This window comes from Nicotiana sylvestris, chromosome 4 (genome assembly GCF_000393655.2).
Source record: "Nicotiana sylvestris chromosome 4, ASM39365v2, whole genome shotgun sequence".
NCBI lineage: Eukaryota > Viridiplantae > Streptophyta > Magnoliopsida > Solanales > Solanaceae > Nicotiana > Nicotiana sylvestris.
The window spans coordinates 165,624,146-165,640,186 of record NC_091060.1 but is presented as its reverse complement, the minus strand read 5'-3'; the positions used below and the strand labels follow the sequence as shown (position 1 = coordinate 165,640,186).

Genomic DNA, 16,041 nt, shown 5'->3' with positions numbered 1-16,041 from the left:
TTTTCCTCCTTCTCGACCTCGTCAATGTGCATTACCTCTTCATCAGGAAAATAAGTCTTCAAAGGTTCATATTTTTTGTCCACCGGGTTCTCGTCCAAGTGATCAGCCAAGGCTTGGGCTTTCATCGCCGTCCGAGTCACATATACTATGTCAAACTCTGTGAGCAAGATCTGGCACTTTGCGAGCCTTCCTGTGGGCATGGGCTTCTGAAAGATATACTTTAGAGGATCCAGGCGAGAAATGAGGTAAGTAGTGTAGGAAGACAAGTAATGCTTCAACTTCTGTGCTACCCAAGTTAGGGAACAACACGTCCTCTCAAGGGAAGTATACTTGACCTCATAAGATGTGAACTTCTTGATGAGATAGTAGATGGCTTGCTCTTTCCTTTTGGTGATGTCGTGCTGACCCAACACACAACCAAATGAGTTATCCAAGACTGTCAGATAAAGAATCAAAGGTCTTTCAGGTTCCAGCGGGACCAACACATGTGGGTTTGATAAATACTCTTTGATCCTATCGAATGCTCCCTGGCACTCATCAGTCCATTTAACCACAACATCCTTCTTTAGTAGCTTAAAGATGGGCTTACAAGTTGTCGTGAGCTAAGCAATAAACCTGCTGATGTAGTTTAGCCTCCCTAGCAGGCGTATCACCTCAATCTTATTCTTTGGCGGTGGTGACTCCTGGATAGCTTTGATCTTTGACGAATCCAATTCAATGCCCCACCGAATGACTATGAATCCCAACAATTTCCCCGATGGAACACCAAACGCACATTTTGCAGGGTTGAGTTTGAGATTGTACATGCGGAGCCTCTGAAAAAACTTTCTTAAATCTCTGACGTGGTCAAACTACTTCCTGGACTTTATGATCACATCATCCACGTAAACCTCGATCTCCTTGTGTATCATGTCATGGAATATGGTTGTCATTTCCCTCATGTAAGTTGCCCTAATGTTTTTCAAACCAACAGTCATGACCCGATAATAGTATGTTCCCCACGGTGTGATGAAGGCTGTCTTTTCCACATCCGCCTCATCCATTAAAATTTGATGATACCCCGCATAACAATCCACAAAAAACCCAATCTCGTGCTTGGCACAATTATCAATCAAGATGTGGATATTCGACAGTGGAAAATTGTCCTTTGGACTTGCTTTGTTGAGATCACGGTAATCAACACACACTCTGGTTTTACCATCTTTCTTTGGCACAGGCACGACATTGGCTAACCACATGGGATACCGCGTAACCCGAATGACCTTTGTATCAATCTGCTTTATGACCTCTTCTTTAATCTTCACACTCATGTCAGTTTTGAATTCTCTCAACTTCTGCTTGACGGGAGGGAATGCTGGATCAATTGGCAATTTATGGACCACCAAATCGGTACTCAAGCCTGGCATGTCATCATACGACCATGCAAAAATATCCTTATACTCAAACAATGCCTTTAATTATTTCTTCCCTAATTTTTGATTCAAGATGGACACTTATCTTAGTTTCTCTAACATTATCTGGGTCCCCTAGATTGATTGCTTCGGTATCATTCAGATTAGGCTTGGGTTTTTCTTCAAAATGATTTAGTTCTTTACTAATCTCTTCAAAGGCCTCATCCTCATCATATTCTGATTCATCATCACACTCTATTTCTTGGATTATTATTTTAGAATTAGATTGATTTTTTAGACTGGGCCGAAGATTCCTCATGCGTGTCATGTCATTGAAACCAGCATAAAAAGAATTGTACAAAGAAGAAAATAAAAACAAAAATAAGAGCTATCATGAATGATGGAAAAGGGAAATTGTATTTCATTGAAATTAAAGGATAACAAGGTTTGTATATCAACAAGCGGAAAAATAAAAGTCTGGGTCACAACCCTGGAATAACCCAGATAGAAAGGAAAAAAAACAAACTACCAAGACTCCTTCCGGGTAGGGAGAGGAGTAGCCTTCCAATTGTTAAGCTTTACATTTGGCCAGACGAACTGCACGTCCGCTTTGCTAGAACCTTCTCCACCTTCTACCATGTTCACATAATCAAACAACCTCTGGAACCTTTCAATTAACTCCCCATCAATGTCAACTACAGAACTTGGGACTGTCGTCACTGGGCATTTCCTGGCACCCGGCTTGACAAAAGACCTGGAGAGACGCGTAACGGGCTTTGGAAGTGCCCACGCCTTGTGTTTAAAGCCCTCTTCACATCTGCCGCTGTAGGTTTGAATCCAAGACCTAAAGTACCCAAATTTTCAGGGAGGGACATTGGCTGTATGATACCCTGTAGAGATGCACCTAGACCTTTACCAGGCACGAAGCCATTTTTCAGCATTTCAAAAGCCATCATGATTGGCGTGGAGGTTATCTTTGGAGTTGGAACACATTTCCCTTCTGAAACTTTCTCGATCGGCACCGTTTCAAAAACTTGATAGACCCAAGGCCCTTTGTCATCTTCAGCCTCAATGAACGGGAGAGAGGCATCACTGTGAGCACACAAGTTATCTTCGCCATGCACGACGATCTCCTGTCTATCCCATTCGAACTTGACCATCTGGTGCAGAGTGGACGGGACTGCTTTAGCGGCATGAATCCAAGGGCAACCTAACAGCAAATTGTAGGAGACGGACATGTCTAGTACCTAGAACTCCATGATGAATTTCACCGGTCCTATTGTCAACTCAAGCACTATATCACCAACCGAGTCTTTACCTCCACCATCAAAACCTCGGATGCATGTGCTATTTTTGTGAATCCTCTCATCATCAACTTTCAACTTGTTCAGAGTAGAGAGAGGGAAGATGTTTGCACTGGAACCATTGTCAACTAATACCTTGCTGACCACAAAATCTTCACATTTTATCGTAAGATAGAGAGCTCTGTTGTGTTTAGTACTTTCCACAGGCAACTCGTCATCAGAGAAAGTGACCATGTTCACCTCAAATATTTTGTTGGCAATCTTTTCCAAATGGTTCACTAAAATTTTGTCGGGGACGTGAGCCTCGTTCAGAATTTTCATCAAGGCCCGACAATGCTTATATGAGTGGATCAACAACGACAGCAAGGAAATCTGAGCAGGTGTCTTCCTCAACAAAGACTGCCTTCTTTACTAGGACTGGATTATCTCTGGATGTTTTAGCTTTCTTTAACTCTTCCGAGGAAAAGCATCTCCTCAAACGAGTTAATCCCTGGGCCTCATTGACTTATTCTTTCACTTCCTTTCCCTTATAGGTCACTATCACCCGTTCATGTATAGCCTTGGTGCTGATTACAGGCAATTGGGTTACAGGCTTGATGATGACAGGATCCGTACATGCACCCTCTACAATTATGATAGGCTTGTTTGCCACTCCTGGTACAACCACTTTTGACTTTTCTTGCTTTGCCGCAACATCACTTGGGGGTCCTTTCTTGACTACCGTAGATGGTCCATCGTTTGTCCTGCTCAACGTGTTCACTGATCCTTCAATTGTTGGTTTTTTAACTGGATTGTCCTCACTGGACTGAATCATCATGACGGTTTGTGAAGGCTTCTTGGGCTCCCCTCTATTGTGTATTATCTCGATCATGTTCGTTTCCTGATGGGTTGGCAATGGGTTCTTGTTGATATTGGGTGCCTATGGAGTTTGGACTTCAATTCGGTTTGTGTGAATGAGCTACTGGATGGCATTTTTCAGGTGCCAACTCTTCTCCGTATCATGCCCTAGAGTACCAGAACAATATTCACAGCTCACGGAGTAATCAAGATTGTTTGGAGGAGGGTTTGGTAATTTCGACTCAATTGGCCTCAACATATCTAACTGCCTCAATTTGTGGAACAAACTAGTATAAGACTCCCCCAGTGGGGTGAGGGTTTTCTTCCGCTGCAACCTTTCATTTTTGAATGTTGGACTGGACAGAAACCTAGGCCGGTAGGGTTTTGGTAGGCTCGTGGGGATGGGTAAGCATTTTGTGGAGCTGGGTAGGTGTTTTGTGGGGTTGGGGCACACCATTTTGTCTAGGTGGGAGGTTGAGTATATGTCTAGGCGTGGTGGATAGAAATGTGAGGGTCTGGTGATGGGAAGTAGTGTTGGGGTGGGTTATATGGGGTTTGGGTGTAGGTCCGGTGATGGGGTCGAGGCTGGGTATATTGGTGTGATGGGCCCCTAGGTCCAAACCATGATCCTGAATCAACTATTTCTACGTCTTCTTTCTTCTTCCTTCCAATCACTCCCCCAATACCGTTCTGAATGGCTTGGGTAGTTGCCTTGATAGCCGAGTAACTCATGATTTTGCTTGATTTAAGCCCTTCTTCCACCATGCCACCCATCTTCACTACCTCGTTGAAAGACTTGCCTATGGCTGATATCATATAGCAGAAGTAAGTGGGCTCTAGAGCCTGTAGAAAGTACTCCACCATTTCGCTCTCCTCCATCAGGGGGTTAACTCTTGCCGCTTGTTCTCTCCAACGAAAACCATTCTTTGAAACTTTCACTAGGCTTCTTCTCAATCTTAGTCAAAGACAAACGGTCTGGAACAATCTCGATGTTGTACTGGAAATGACGAGCGAATGCTTGGGACAAATCATCCCAAGTATACTATCTGCTATGATCCTGACGAGTGTACCACTCCAATGTTGAGCCACTCAAACTCTAACTGAAGTATGCCATCAATAGCTCATCTTTCCCACCGGCTCCTCTTGTTTTACTGCAGAATCCCCTCAAATGGTCCATCGGGTCTCTGTGCCCGCCATACAAATCAAACTTCGGCATCTTAAACCCCACAGGCAACTAAATATCAGGGAATAGACACAAATCTTTGTAGGCCACGCTCACCTGGCCTCTCAATCCCTGCATGTTTCTGAATGACTGTTCCAGGTTTCTAACCTTCCTGAACATCTCCTCCTGCTCTGGGTTTTTAAGTGGTTTCTCAGTCTCGACAGGGAGGTTGAAACGAGGAGGACTATAACAATATGTTGATAATTATCGACAACATTGAAACAAGGATTATGCCTCTTCCAAGACGATCCCTGAAACTTCTACACATTGCGATGTGGTTGTGTCTTTGGACCATAATTGCGAACTAGAGGATATATCAGCAGGAGAAGTTGACTCTGATTTGGATAATGGATTTTCTAGCCCTACGGATACTTTAGAAGTACTTATTCCGATGGTGGAAACTATAAATGACGAGAAGGAAAATTCAAAAAGCTATGCCTGCAAGGTGTTCGCTAAAATACCCAATCGAAAAATTAACATGAAAGTTGAAGATTCAGTGAAGAATGATTCAGCCAAGCCCGAAAGCCAGGTGTTTGACAAAATGTTTCAGACAGTTTTTGCAGTAAAGTGTGATTACAATGATCATGTCATATTTGATAATCAACTAGCACTGCTTTTTGTGCTTTCTGCTTGCAGTCACGCCCAGCGTCTCGACAAAGGTACATTTGATTACTTACGTGAACTTGATCATGCTAAACTTATCTTATCTTTGCATCAATTTACACTTGATCAATTTGGATTGGAGTTTCCATTTGATCCTGGTTCTAGTTGTCTTACCACATTCCTTAAAGTTACAAGAAATTGTATTATTTGTTCTGTTTTGAGCGACTTGGGTCCAGATAAGTTAATAACGTCAACCTTGTGGAATTTTTGCATTACGCCCTTGAAACTTTAGATTAGAAATAATGTTGACGCATACAATTGGGTGGACAAAATTGTGTGGGTAAAAGTATTCTTATAAAAATTGTTATGGGTGGTTATTATGTTAAGTATTCCATTACTTTTTAAATTCTTAGAAAACTTATGAAGATACGTGTATGCAGCATCACTTTTGGTCTATTACCAAGTTTGGTCTGGCGTCAGATAGTAATTGTCCCTTTACCGTCCAATTCCTTATTGACACAAGGAAAAAGGTGGGATTGTATTGTTATAAACATGGGTGTGAATGGTACATTTGGTGTCACAAATGTTATTTTAATACTTGCAAGTAGACTTGTTATTTCCATTATCGTTATTCTAGATCTGAAGTTGTTTCTAGTAAATTCAGAGACCCAACTAGTACTGGCCTAATTGTAACTTTAGATGAAACTTCCTGTGATCTTTCTTTTCTTGGAGGTATGATTCGAGGTTATTATGCGTACAACCATACATCCAAATACTTACTACATTGTTCACGATGCAAAAGTTACATTTCAATTGATGTCCGACCACATGGGGAAATCCAACAAGCATTTGTAGAGATTGGTGACAAAGACCCTTCATTTAAAAGGCCATGTAAATGGAGTGGAGCAAGTGAACTCAATCTTGTTTTACATAAACTGATTAGTTGCAAAATCATTAACGTAATGACCGCAGTTCCAACTGGGGAAAGGTGGCTACAACTTGTTGATATGATTGGATCTAAGAATATAGAACAAGCTGGTCAAACTGTACAAAAATCAAAGATGCGGACTGCACAAATCTTTCAACGAAACATTACACGATAAAGAATGGCTTTATCCATTTGTTATGATGACTTTCCTATACCATTCAGAGACAAGTTAGTAATGTTCGTACAGGGTTCTTTTGAAGATGTCAACTCCAAAGCTCTTATGATACGGTGCACCATCTCAGATTGTGAGGGAGATAAAGAAAATATGTTAAGAAAGCTAAAAGATTTTGTTTCTTGCTTGGCCTTAGAGCAATTGTTGCTATAATAATCTCTGGTCGTATTATGACGTACTTCTACACTATAAGATCAATCTGGTATCCTGGAGTTGATGGTTGGACAATCGATTTGTTTGACCCTTGCAAAGAATTGGCCTACATTTCTTGGGGTGAGGCTACCAAGGTTAAATGGAAGGCAGCGGTTAGAGTTGTCTTCAATCCACTACAAGAGCATGAAAGAGCTCTTGCTCCCTATTTGACTCTTTATAAGTTCACCATTATGACATCAATATTGCTCTACTTGAACCTTGAGGACAAGGTTCTTATTGAGGCTGAGCGTAATGTCATGATGGATGAGGAATTTAGGCTCAAAGAGGTTATTGGGATGTTCGAAGATGCAAGAATTGGGCCAACTAGGAGAAGAAGAAGAACTAAACAATCCATAAAGGCTTTTGGGCTATATCTCGGATCCGAGAAATAGTAGCAGTATAAGGTTGAATATAGTAGAAACTTCCCCTCTCTTTGGTCTCTCTCTCCCACGTCTATTTCTTTTTGTGGCTCTGTCTCTCCCCCTACTTTCTTTCTGTTCCTATCCTAATGTCGTTAATTCTATCATGTTGTGTACTATTTCCATGCACTGAGTGTTGCTATTAATCAATATTAATTGTTGTTTGAGAGGTTCATTAAATGGCTCTTTATAAATTTGAAATTAAAAAAATAATATTTTTAGATGTCTTATGTGTAAATAATAGATCTTTTACGTGTAAAAGTAAATCTCTCATGTGTAAAAAAAAGAGGTAGGATCATAAAACTAAAAATAAATTTGTAAAGAGCCATAAAACCAATTAAATCATAAAACTAAAACCAATTGCTTTCTTATCTTTTCTTCTTTTCCCTCAGTTTGACTCAAAAGATATCAGAACCTTTTTGAATAAATCAATCAAAGAAAATGAAGGGGTAAATCTTAGCTAAGTATAATAATCTCTAGAACGAAAGACATACAAGGAGAATACAGAGGATAAGATTTCTTTATCTTGTCTAGATGAACCCTTAAACAATAAAGACCTCAATCGTTTATGTAAGCAAGTGTTACAAGTTAGGAAAATGCCAAGAGCTTACAAGGCTGTTTTACGCTCTATATAAAAGGGACAAACTCATTCTAAGCCCTAAAAGACAAATCATAGGGGATATTCGAAAGAATATTCCTAATGGGCCTATACTGCTGCGAAAGTCGTACAACCTCTTGTTCACCTGTAGGTTGTCCCCTGCAGGATGTCGAGCTACGAGGATTTCGTCGTTTATTGTACTCATCAATAGTCGTGGTTGTTCAAATTTGGACCTATACACCCTCTTAATCAATTAAAGGACAATCGAAACGGGATTTGTTTATTTATTTCAGAGTCGCCACTTGGGAGATTTAGGGTGTCCCAAGTCACCAATTCAATCCTGAATAGAGGAAAAGAATGACTCCATATTACAGTCCGCAAACCAGAAATCTGGATAAGGAATTCTATTAACCCGGGAGAAGGTATTAGGCATTCCTAAGTTCTGTGGTTCTAGCACTGTCACTCAACTGTCTTATTCGGCTTGTTTATCTGATTTTATACAATTATGCGCTCATGTGCAAGTTTTAACTCTTTACCGCTTTTATTTTTATATTTTAAAAGAATGTGCACATCGTTTAAAAAACATGTCTTTGGATCGCGTCACATGAAATGCACCCTCAATCCGAAACACATTTTTATTCAATGTTTTGGGATTTGGATTTGGGTCGCATGAAATGCGCACCCGAGTTTAAGAAGGTAAGATTAATTAAATCGCGCCTAAAGAGTCTAACGCGTTATTATCTTCGGGGAAGGCAGTGAAATTCACTAAACAGTCCATCCCAAATTCTAAGTATTTATTATGACCAATTATTGAGGGCCCCGCAACTTGCATTTTTATTTGGCGAGGCTCGTCTCGTTTTATTTAAAAGGTCGTCTTATAGTGGCTATGTTTTTTTTATTGAGTTTGTCTCTAATAATGAAATAAGAAGAACGATCTAACTTTATTTACATGCTTACAAGTTAGTTATTAGTCGGGTTCCAAATATGATTTGCAAAATCCGAACATGAACGCGTATATGGGCGGTCATTTAGATATTACGGGCCCAGGCCCAATGTGCATAACATGATACTCGGCCTGGGCCACCCTTATTCCAATTGGGCCTATTCAACTTATTTGGTATGTGCTTAACATTCATAAGGGGGAAGGCTAACATGCAATGTACAGCTTACCTTAATCAAACCTTATTCTTACCAACTAAAAAAAAACTGCCATTTGTTTACTGAAGTAACTATTGGATACCTAACATGCTTCTTGACAACAATGATGAACTTAACAGAACATGGCTACTGCAACATTAATCTTTTTTTATTATAAGCAAAAACATAGAGTTTTCCAACTAAATGATATGTATAAAAGTGCAGTTACACCACAGCTAATTTCATGGTTCTAGTAGAGAAAGTACACTATCATACATACAACTAATGTTCAGTATATTTCCAAAATGAATTCAAAATAACTTCAACTCTTTGTATTCATGCTTCAAATTTCAAGCCTACATTGACCAATGTATCCGTTGTGTACCTGGTATAGGAAAAGCAAAAGAAGAAGAGGAATGATCAGCAGAGCAGTATGCAACAACACATCAACACAGGCAGTCGACAGCCCCAAACCAGTAACAGCAACAGAGACAGCCCAAAGACAGACCAAGACTCAACAGCAACTTAAAAGAAAACCCAGCAGCAATTTCAGAAAAACCCAAACAGCAACAGCCCAAAGAAACCAATAAGAATAACCAGTAGCAACAGATTCTTAAAACCAAAGCAGAATCCCAGGAGTAGCCTGATGGAACAGTTTCAGCCGAGAGAAAACTGGATACTACCAAGCTGAAAATCCAGCAGTACAAACAGCACACAGACAGGAGCAAGAAGCATTGATTTCTGATTTTTGTTACACACTCAAAGGCAAAGACAAGTTAAAGCTCTTTGATGTAAAGCTTAACCTAGAATGAGGATCCAAAAAAAACCTTAACACTCTTATTCTTTTCTTTTTAAATTCTGAAGTCTTAGTCCTCCCCCCTTAATTTCTGATTTTCTAACCTCTTAACCTCTTATCTCTTCCTCTCCTATTGTTATGAACGAGCTTATTTATAAGCCAAAAGGGCAAGCACCAGCTGCCTCTTCAAACTTTGCCCATACCTCCTTAAACTAATCCCCAATGCTCATCCTTCTGACAACCCCCTAGCATGTGTTTTCTGCCCAAAGGTATGAGCAGCCTATAATATTCAATTACCCCCCCCCCCATGCTATCAAGTTTTGTTCCTCACTATTGTATTAGTTTAATCCTATTTTGGTACCCTATGTCAGCCCACCTTAAACTAAACATTTCTGGTCTTTTCAAACCCCCAAACTACCCCTGTTAACCCCTGATTATTTCTGTATTACCCTACTTCAGCAGCAGGAAATTTTGTACTTCTGAAAGTTCAAATTCAAGCTGCCCTAAACTGAGTTCTAACCATTTCCCACGTGCACTGCAATCATAAACCATACCCAGCTAAATTCAAATAATCAACTACATCACAATGGTTTGATCAAATGTGTAAGGCTTATCAGAATCAGAATATTTGAACATTCAGTCATGTACCACTAATCGACGACGTTTATCTAATCGACTATACTAATTATAACATAAAACAATCAATCGATTAAACAAAAAATACGAACAGGGTCCCAAATGGCTTCAGACAACTTTGCACAAAATAGAGGAACAACATAAATGGAACACTCAACGACACTGATCAAATTAAGCATGTATATCACCACACGTATTCAACCATATACAGAATAACAATCAACCAAATAAAAGGTCTTACGAAGATGGAGAGCAAAAATGAAAGAAAATATCAGAAATACCAAACAAACTAATTAAACATGTTATCAAATTCAAACATCACTCAAACAAAAATAGAAAAGGAAAAGGAAAACTCACTGCGGAAGCTCAACAACAAACGACCCGGGCCTGAACTGGATTTGCCCATTTGAGGTCGAACAGACTTTAATCGAGGTGTTGTCAACTGAGAACACTTCGATTAAGGTCTATTATACACCAACCCTCTGTTAAAACTGGCCGGATTCCCAAAGTTCTTGTGTTCTAGGGTTTGGACAGTCAGATTTTGGGGCTTGAGGATTTGTGGGTAGATTCGGACCAAACCAAGCTTGGTTTGGTCACGAGTGAGGCCAGGGTAGTGACTGGTGTGAAACTGGGGTAGGTTGGTGTAGATCAAGGTTGGGCTCGAATCTTCAAACTAAGATTCGAGACGATGGGGGATGATTCGAGGCAAGGGTGTAACGGATCCGTGTTTAGGGTGGTTGGGTGCATCAGGGGTGTTACTTTGGTGGTCACCGGCATCGTTGCCGCCGGGTTTACGGTGAGAGTGTATGGGGGCGGCTAAGGTTTGGAACAGGTTTGTCTCTGAGAGACAATGATGAACAGGAGGTGAGAGGGTGTGGTTTGGATAGGGGGCGTGGGGTGTGATGAGGGGCTTATATACGGAGGGGGAAATGGATCCTGGCCGTTGGATCAGGTGAAATTGAGGGCCAGGATCCCTTCACTTAAAGGGAACGGTGTCGTTCCACTTAAAAGGAGGTCGGGCTAGTCCGGGGCTAAAATGGGTCGGGCATATGGGGATGGCCTGAGGGTGTTGGATGGGTTTGGGTTAACGGTTGAGATTAGATGGCCCTATATGGCGTCGTTTAGGTAAGTGAATGTCCTGATCTGGGCCGTTCATTTGAATCCATCAATGGCTCAGAATGGGGATGCTAATACGGCGTCGTTTGGGGGAGTGCCTGGAAGGCCTGGTTTGGACTGGGTCGTTGCAAATTGGTTTGGGCCTGATTTTTAAGTTAAATTTTTGCCCAAATCCGGTCTTTCCTTCTTATAATTAACCCAAAAATTCCTAAAACCCAAAATTAAACTACACAAATATTAATTAACACCTAACAACAATTATCCACGAATTAAAACTTTTAATAAAATCAGCATGACAACAGATAGGATAGAAATGCATATTTTTGTGATTTTCGCTTTTAAAATCAAATAATGGTTAATTAATTCCTAAATGTACCATTTTTCCTAAATGCATGCAACATATTTTTTTGTATTTTTTTAAATATAGCAAGGCGAGCATTTACGGACAAAACAATTATCAAAATGTCACACAAATCCTCAAAATTGTACCCCGAAGGTAACTCGTTTTATTTGCTCGTTGGAAGACTCCGTGTGAAGCATTTTGTTTTGAAAAAGATTTAACCGAACCTTTGCTTCAAAGGTTTCCTACATATCCTTGGCTAGAAGGGAATCAGGTTAATGTAGTTTGGGAAGTTTTGGTAGCTGGGACTACCATGGAACTATGATTTGGCTGTTACTGCTGCTGTTTGTTGTTACCATTGCTTTACCGATCTCCTTGATACACCGTGCTTAAAAGAAAAATCAAGAAGCTAGGCTAGACTACGGATCATGAGATCTCATCTATCTTCAACTTGTTCTTGTTGCCTTGCTTTCTTGTTGGCTTGTGCTTCTTCCGGTGCTTTTCCTCCGAGAACTTGGGGATGACACTGGCCTTTTGCTTTTCTGAATACCAGTTTTCATCATTTTTCTCGGTCCGCTGGGGATATGGCTTCCTTCATTAAACTCTTTGGTGATTCCACTAGGGATATGACTTTCTTCATCAGATTTGTTGTGTTGGGCATAATTTAATGTTCACAGGCCGCTTCTTTCAAGACACGTCTTTTCTTCCTTTTGAATCATGTGTTTGAATTTGTGCTGGGGATTCTTGTTGCAACCTTCTGCTTTCCGGTGCTGGGGATTTTTATTGTTTCCTACTGGGGATTCCTGCTGTAACCTTCTGCCTTTCAGTGGGTTACTGATTTCGAGATCTGTAGTATAAGACTGAAAAGTATTCCTCTCGTTATACAGGTGGGCACCTGAATATAAAAATATGAAATGTATTCCCTCGTTATACTGGTGGGCGACCTAGGACATGAAAAATGAAAAACAAAAATGTGTACCCTCATTATACTGGTGGGCAACCTAGGACATGAAATGAAAAACAGAAATGTATACCCTCATTATACTGGTGGGCGACCTAGGACATGAAATGAAAAATAGAAATGTATACCCTCATTACACTGGCGGGCGACCTAGGACATGAAATGAAAAACAGGAATGTATACCCTCATTATACTGGTGGGCGACCTAGGACATGACATGAAAATAGAAATGTATACCCTCATTATACTGGTGGGTGACCTAGGACATGAAATGAAAAACAGAAATGTGTACCCTCATTATACTGGCGGGCGACCTAGGACATGAAATGAAAAACAGAAAAGTATACCCTCATTATACTGGCGGGCGACCTAGGACATGAAATGAAAAACAGAAAAGTATACCCTCATTATACTGGCGGGCGACCTAGGACATGAAATGAAAAACAGAAATGTGTACCCTCATTATACTGGCGGGCGACCTAGGACATGAAATGAAAAACAGAAATGTATACCCTCATTATACTGGTGGGCGACCTAGGACATGAAATAAAAAGACTGAAAAACATTCCTCTCGTTATACAGGTGGGCGCCTGTTCAACTAAGACATAAAAATATTTGAATTTGTTTCCTCGTTCTTCCGAGAAAATTTTGACAACGGCAGAAAATTTTCTGCCCCGGTTCTGGTGACCTTCTATGTGGCGAGCCTTTCTGCCATCATCAACCTTTATTTTCCTGTAGAAATCAAAGAAAATTTTGTTAGTTTTAACATGGTGAGTGATTGTGTCACTCCTACTGGGGGATGATTTTCCTTTCCCTTTCCCTTGCTCTGTGTTCCCAAAACTGGTTGGGGATAAAGTTGCTTGCTGGGGATGGTATTTCTGCTGGGGATGGTTTTCCATTTACCATTTCCCCGCTCTTTGTTGTCTGACCCCCTTGGACCTTGGTCCGTGATCTATCGAAGTTCTTGCTGGGGATCTTCTTGGAACTTGGTCCACAAGTCCTTCAACCGTCGTTTTCCGCTTTTCTTTATGTTCCCCTTAACTTTCTGTCCAGTTTGTCATTTGGTTTTGCAACAAACGTCTTTTGTCTCATTGCTTTGGCTTTGTCCTGTCCCCTTCGCATTTTGCTTTGTGCCATTTTGGCCCCTGGTAGTAAACTCTAAAAAGTCCTTCTCAAAACAAATTTCTGGAAAAGTCTTTTTAGACAAAGAAATGAAAAAGATAGAAAAGAGAAAAAGCTTTCTGAACAAATGCTGGGGGAGAAGAAAAAGGAAATAACTTATCTGGACGGTATGACTGGTACCAACGATCATGTCGTGCATTACGGATTACTCGACCTAGTCTATTTGTATCAATCAATCTTCCTAATGGCCTCCCTTGCTGGGGATAAATAGGTGCCCACCTCTTCGCAAATGCGGATCCTTTTTGCCAATCTATCTTGTCGCCTTATAGTGCCCTTCGAGGGGTTTTCACTAATAAGACTCTCTCCTTTCTCTCAGCTCCCGTCGCCTTATGGTGCCTGTGAAGGTTTTCACCAATAAGACTCTCTCGTTTTATTTCTCTCATCTTTCGTCGCCTTACGGTGCCTGTGAAGGTTTTCACCGATAAGACTCTCTCAATTTATTTTCCATCGGGGAATTGGAGTGTTGCCGATATGACTCTCTCTTCCGGGGATTCTTTTCGGCTATCAATTCATTTCTAGTTTATGATCCTCTTCTTTGCTGGGGATCAGTGTATTATTCTCGGTTTTCATTTGCCTGACTTGGCACCTCTCGGATATTGATCGGGAGGTCTTTTTGGGACATCGATGTTGGTTTTGTGTGGGTTTAAAGAAAGGCTATCAAAATTCAAAAATAACTTCGACGGGTGAAACACTACAGCTTTTGGAATCAATCCCTTTTTGAAACTTCAAAAGCATAACTCCTGCCCCAGTTTTTCTTGCTTGGGAATTTTTATATTTTCACTATGTGGAGCTACGCACACTATGCACACTACGGTGCACTATGACCGAGACGTGAGGCGCCTACGTATCCTCTTTGAGGAATCAGGTCAAACGTAGTTCCTACTTCCTTTGTTTTTTTTTGTGACTTTTCTTTTGTCTTTATTATCATTATATTTTTTTTCTTTTTCTTTCATTTTCATTACTGATTCCAAAAAGAGGGATATGAAAGAATAAATAAGGCTCAAAAGGGGAAGCAAAGGATAAAGTGTTTGGATAGAAGAAAGAATTGCCTCCGTCACTTCATTCTCCGATAAATGCTAAGTACAAACAAACCACAATTACAATTACAAGAAATCATACATAATATCTCTTAACTGTGTCAAAATTGATAGCCATGTCGACGCATTTCCCTTCGATATTTGTTAAACATAAAGCGCCATTAGGCTTGCTCTGTTCAGATTGCGATAATCAACACACACCCTGATTTTTCCATCTTTTTTGGCACTGGCACCACATTAGCCAACCAATCAGGATATCGAGCGACCCGAATAACCTTAGCATTCAGCTGTTTGGTTACTTCTTCCTTAATCTTCACACTTATGTTGGCTTTGAACTTCCTCAATTTTGCTTGACGGGAGGAAATGTCGGGTCAGTGGGCAATTTGTGAACCACTAGATTGGTGCTTAATCCCGGCATATCATCATATGACCATGCAAAAATGTCTTTGAACTCGATGAGGGCTTTGATCAATTCCTTCCTGATGTTTGGCTCAATGTGGATGCTGATTTTGGTTTCTCTGACATTATCTGCATCCCCTAGATTTACAGCCTCGGTGTCATTCAGATTAGGCTTGGGTTTCTCTTCAAATTGGCACAGTTCTTGGTTTATTTCTTCGAAGGCTTCATCCTCGTCATATTCAGACTCATCGTCATAACAGATCTCTTGTGTAATTAAGTCAGAGTCAGATTGATTTATTAGACTAGGTCGAAGATCCGTTGTGCATGCCATGTCATTAGAACCAGTAAAAAGAGAACTGTTCAGAAAGAGGAAAGAACAAAACAAAATTTAAATGAGACAAGAAAAGAGAATTTTATTAAAAATGCGGGATAACAGGGTTCACACTTGTACAAAATAAAATGAGATTTGGATTACACCCTGGAGTAATCCGAAAAACACGAAAGAAAAATCAAAGCCTACTACCAGGACTCCCCCCCGGATAGGAAGAGGAGTAACCGTCTAATTGTTGGTTTTGGCCTCAGGCCCCACAAACTATATGTCTGCTCTGCTGGAACCCTCTCCAACTTCTACCATATTGACATCAGCGAACAGTCTTTCGAAGCTCTGATTCAAATCCCCGTCCATCCCAATCAATGGCCCGAGAATTTTCG

The 16,041-nt window shown here is 40.6% G+C and overlaps 1 protein-coding gene across 1 annotated transcript; it reads right to left on the bottom strand.

The window, feature by feature from the left end:
- Positions 1-851: 851 nt before the first annotated feature.
- LOC138890471 (uncharacterized) lies at positions 852-2,929 on the bottom strand. The gene is made up of 3 exons (XM_070173859.1): positions 2,710-2,929; positions 2,146-2,601; positions 852-1,354 (listed from the first exon to the last, which is right to left on the bottom strand). The coding sequence occupies exons 1-3, from the start codon at positions 2,927-2,929 to the stop codon at positions 852-854; spliced, it is 1,179 nt and encodes a 392-aa protein (XP_070029960.1).
- Positions 2,930-16,041: the final 13,112 nt, after the last annotated feature.

What these genes read in the sequence shown, in the direction of transcription:
- LOC138890471 (XM_070173859.1), bottom strand. Translation starts at nt 2,929, where the DNA reads ATGGTCACTTTCTCTGATGACGAGTTGCCTGTGGAAAGTACTAAACAC. An exon ending in CCGAGGTTTTGATGGTGGAG is followed by an intron (nt 2,602 to 2,709) that starts GTAAAGACTCGG and finishes ATTTGCTGTTAG; the next exon opens with GTTGCCCTTGGATTCATGCC. An exon ending in CCCGTTACGCGTCTCTCCAG is followed by an intron (nt 1,355 to 2,145) that starts GTCTTTTGTCAA and finishes CAATTGATCCAG; the next exon opens with CATTCCCTCCCGTCAAGCAG.